The sequence below is a fragment of the Salvelinus sp. IW2-2015 genome, linkage group LG31 (genome assembly GCF_002910315.2).
Source record: "Salvelinus sp. IW2-2015 linkage group LG31, ASM291031v2, whole genome shotgun sequence".
In the NCBI taxonomy this organism is placed as follows: domain Eukaryota; kingdom Metazoa; phylum Chordata; class Actinopteri; order Salmoniformes; family Salmonidae; genus Salvelinus; species Salvelinus sp. IW2-2015.
In genome coordinates this window covers 10,578,366-10,581,632 of record NC_036870.1, presented here as the reverse complement: position 1 = coordinate 10,581,632, position 3,267 = coordinate 10,578,366, and the positions used below count along the sequence as shown (strand labels likewise).

The 3,267-nt window shown below is 41.5% G+C and overlaps 1 protein-coding gene across 1 annotated transcript in view; it reads right to left on the bottom strand.

Moving 5' to 3' along the window:
* The window catches only part of LOC111955485 (ectonucleotide pyrophosphatase/phosphodiesterase family member 3), a 28,661-nt gene extending 26,479 nt beyond the window's left edge, over nt 1-2,182 (bottom strand). The window contains exons 1-2 of the mRNA XM_023975710.2: nt 2,107-2,182; nt 1,719-1,851 (exon numbers count right to left, since the gene is read on the bottom strand). Coding sequence (XP_023831478.2) covers nt 1,719-1,803 — 85 coding nt within the window. The 5' untranslated portion in view covers nt 1,804-1,851; nt 2,107-2,182. The remainder of the gene's footprint in view (nt 1-1,718; nt 1,852-2,106) is intronic.
* Nucleotides 2,183-3,267: the final 1,085 nt, after the last annotated feature.

The window sequence follows — 3,267 nt, the reverse complement described above, 5'->3', positions numbered from 1 at the left end:
CCCGTGGGAAGTGCGCGGTCGATCGGTGCCGTTGTATGATGAGGGAGGAAGTTTTTTTTTCATGAGCATGACATTATTTCTATTACAGCGTATTGAATGACTGTCATTCATATTCCATTCACCCAGCTCAATGTAACATCGATACAGATAGGTTTAGGCTACTACATAATACTCAATTTCAAATATAATATCTAGAGGTGCCTAAAACCATACCTGTATGAATGGAAAGTCTACTAACATACAACGTAGGTGCACACAGGTCAGGAGAAACATGTGAGGCCTTGCACACTCTTGCCTGCATCTAGCTGGTAAAGAGGGTGTAATCATTAGTCCAACAGTTGCAAACGAGAGTTCAGYTATGTTCATCCCTGTTTRGTTCTGTTTGCTTCCGTTTAAGAAACGTTTTTCAACAGAATTGGCGGAATGAATACAACCRGCGTAAACACAGTTCACTTTCATAGCAGCCACATTGTACTCCTTCTCGCATCTATTCACTCTCCTCCTCTCACCTTMTCCCGTCGTTTGTGGACTTCAATGCACAACACATCAGCTGTATGTGACCAGGTGAAAAAAACTCATTCTCTAATTCATTCTCTAATCCTTTGATTGGGTGGACAACATGTCAGTTCATGCTACTAGAACTCTGATAGGTTGGAGGATGTCCTCCGGAAGTTGTCATAATTACTGTGTAAGTCTATAGAAGGGGGTGAGAGAACCAATAAGACCTCGCTAGTGTAGTTGTAATTGAGGTCAATATAGTCCAGAGAGAACGGAAGCTAACTGTCCGCGGCTAATCATGGTGCTACTCTACAGAGTGCTGTTGAGGTGTAATGGCTTCTTCCTGGGATGAAGGAGAAGGACCAAAATGCAGCGCGGCTAGTGTTCAACATGATTTAATAAAGAATAGACAATAACGTGAACACTTATACAAAATACAAATAACAAATGTGAAAACCGAGACAGTCCTATCTGGTGGCAGAACAATAGACAGAAAGACAACCACGACAATCCACAACACAAAACAAGCCACCTATATATGATTCTCAATCAGGGACAACGATTGACAGCTGCCTGATTGAGAACCATATTAGGCTGAAACACAGAAACAGACAAACTAGACACACAACATAGAATGCCCACCCAGCTCACGTCCTGACCAACACTAAAACAAGCACATGAGGCTAAACTGCCAGACTTTCATTGCAAAACTGGTTTTTTCATTGCAAAACAATTATTTGGTGACGTGAATATAATTTAGTTTTAGTTTTATCTAAACTAATATTATTAAATTTTTATGAAATTTCCACTGAGGAGGATTGTCCTCCCCTTCTCTCTGAGGAGCCTCCACTGATAACACCATACTTTTTCAAAGGTATTCATATCAGTATGCCAATGTATGAGTTCAATTTGTGAGGACATTCAGTGGGTGATATAGGGCAGGGGTTCCCAAACTTTTTCATCTCGGGTCCCTGTTCCAGCATTGGGTAATCCCTGCGCCCAAATTTCTGACAAGTTATAAAATAGCTTCTCTAAGGTATGCAATGCGTAACATGGCAAGAGGAACGGAGAATGCACTATGCAATTTCGAAATTGCACCCTTGTGCATTCTACTATTACCCGCTCTGCCCCCCCCCCCCCCCCCCCCGCCCCGCCCCCGCTAGGTGGCGCGCCCCACAGTTTGGGACACACTGATGTAATTTACAGTAAACATGGCTCACTTGGTTGGAAAGAGGTGTCCTGAAAGTCATAGCAACAGTTATTGTTGATGAACACTGAGTAATCAGCGACAGCCTGGTGTCTCATCGTCGAAGGGCTCGTAGCATCTGTTCTTGCAGGAGGTAGTGGGGACCACTGGAACACAATGAAGGTACATTGAGCACTTCCAGTGTATTTCACAGGTGCAGCTTATACAGTAGAACAGGGGGCACCAAACTGATCAGGGGGCCAAATCCGGCCCACGAGCCAATTTGATTGTGCACACCAAGGTAGTCTTTGTTTTATGTGTTGAAGTGGTGATATCAAATATCACATATAATTGTAATTATACATATTGTGGTTGTGTATGTGATTTTTTTACAGAATATGCTCCAATAAGAAATAGTGTACCTTTGTTTCGACAGTCCTCTAGTTGTAAACCAAGCCCAGGTCCGAGCTAGGATTATGGTGACCATGGAGATCGCCAAAGCACTATCACACATCAGACACACACAGACACATAACATGCGTGTAAGCGCGTACACACACACACGCACCACACACACACACACACACACAAAACATACACACACAGTATAAGTACAGAGTATCAACCACAAAGACACTAAGTTGTACTATTTTCTAATACAAAATGTTTTTTGAAAAAAGGATCCATTTACTGTGTATCCAAGACGGTAACACTTATCATATTGTCATGTTAAGGGTTTATAAGGGTTTGTGTAATTACGATACTAACACTTATTATTCATCTTTTTAATGCATTATTAACTCATTAATAAATGGGTTCATACTTTAGTCAAAATAGTGCTTGCCAAAAAGTGAGCCACTATTTCTCCAGCTATTAACCATTTATAAATTCTCTTCCAAATGCGTATACTATTGAACCCTTATGTATCATCATGCAACCTTATTTTCAATGGTTGCACAGTTAACTATAGTCATTTTCTCACTTTTGGGTGTGATGCATTGTTGCCCTCGTCCCAGGACAGAAGAGGTTGGTTTTCAGACCAACGGTCAACTCCCATGATGTGTCTTTCCCCACGTTGAAACCTGATGATGCATTGGTACACATATTTAAGGACTCATCTGAAGAGACCTCATCTGAAGATCTCAAGCCATATTACTGGTGTGGTTCGCTGGTTTCTGAAAAATGTCCCCTACTTTGTGAGATCTGGCCATCTGTGAAACGTGCTTGAAATAAAGATGACCTGGAACGTGTCCAGAATGTTGTGTTGCACTGACATTATGTGACAGTGCGTAATGAAAGAATCATGATGGACGTGGCTATGAGAAGTGTGCAAAGTCCAGACAGAAGAGATTACATGAAAATATCATTGGTAATGCATTGGTTTCTCATTTGCAACTGCGACCTGGCCAAGGTAAAAGCAAAGCAGTTCGACACATACAACAACACAGAGTTACATGTTAAAACACTGGCTATTATTAGTTTTAGCTTGCAAGTGGTTAACATAAACTAGCTAAGGCTAAATGGTGAGAATCATGATGATGATATCCAAGCACGACTCCAACACCATCATTAAGTTTGCCGAC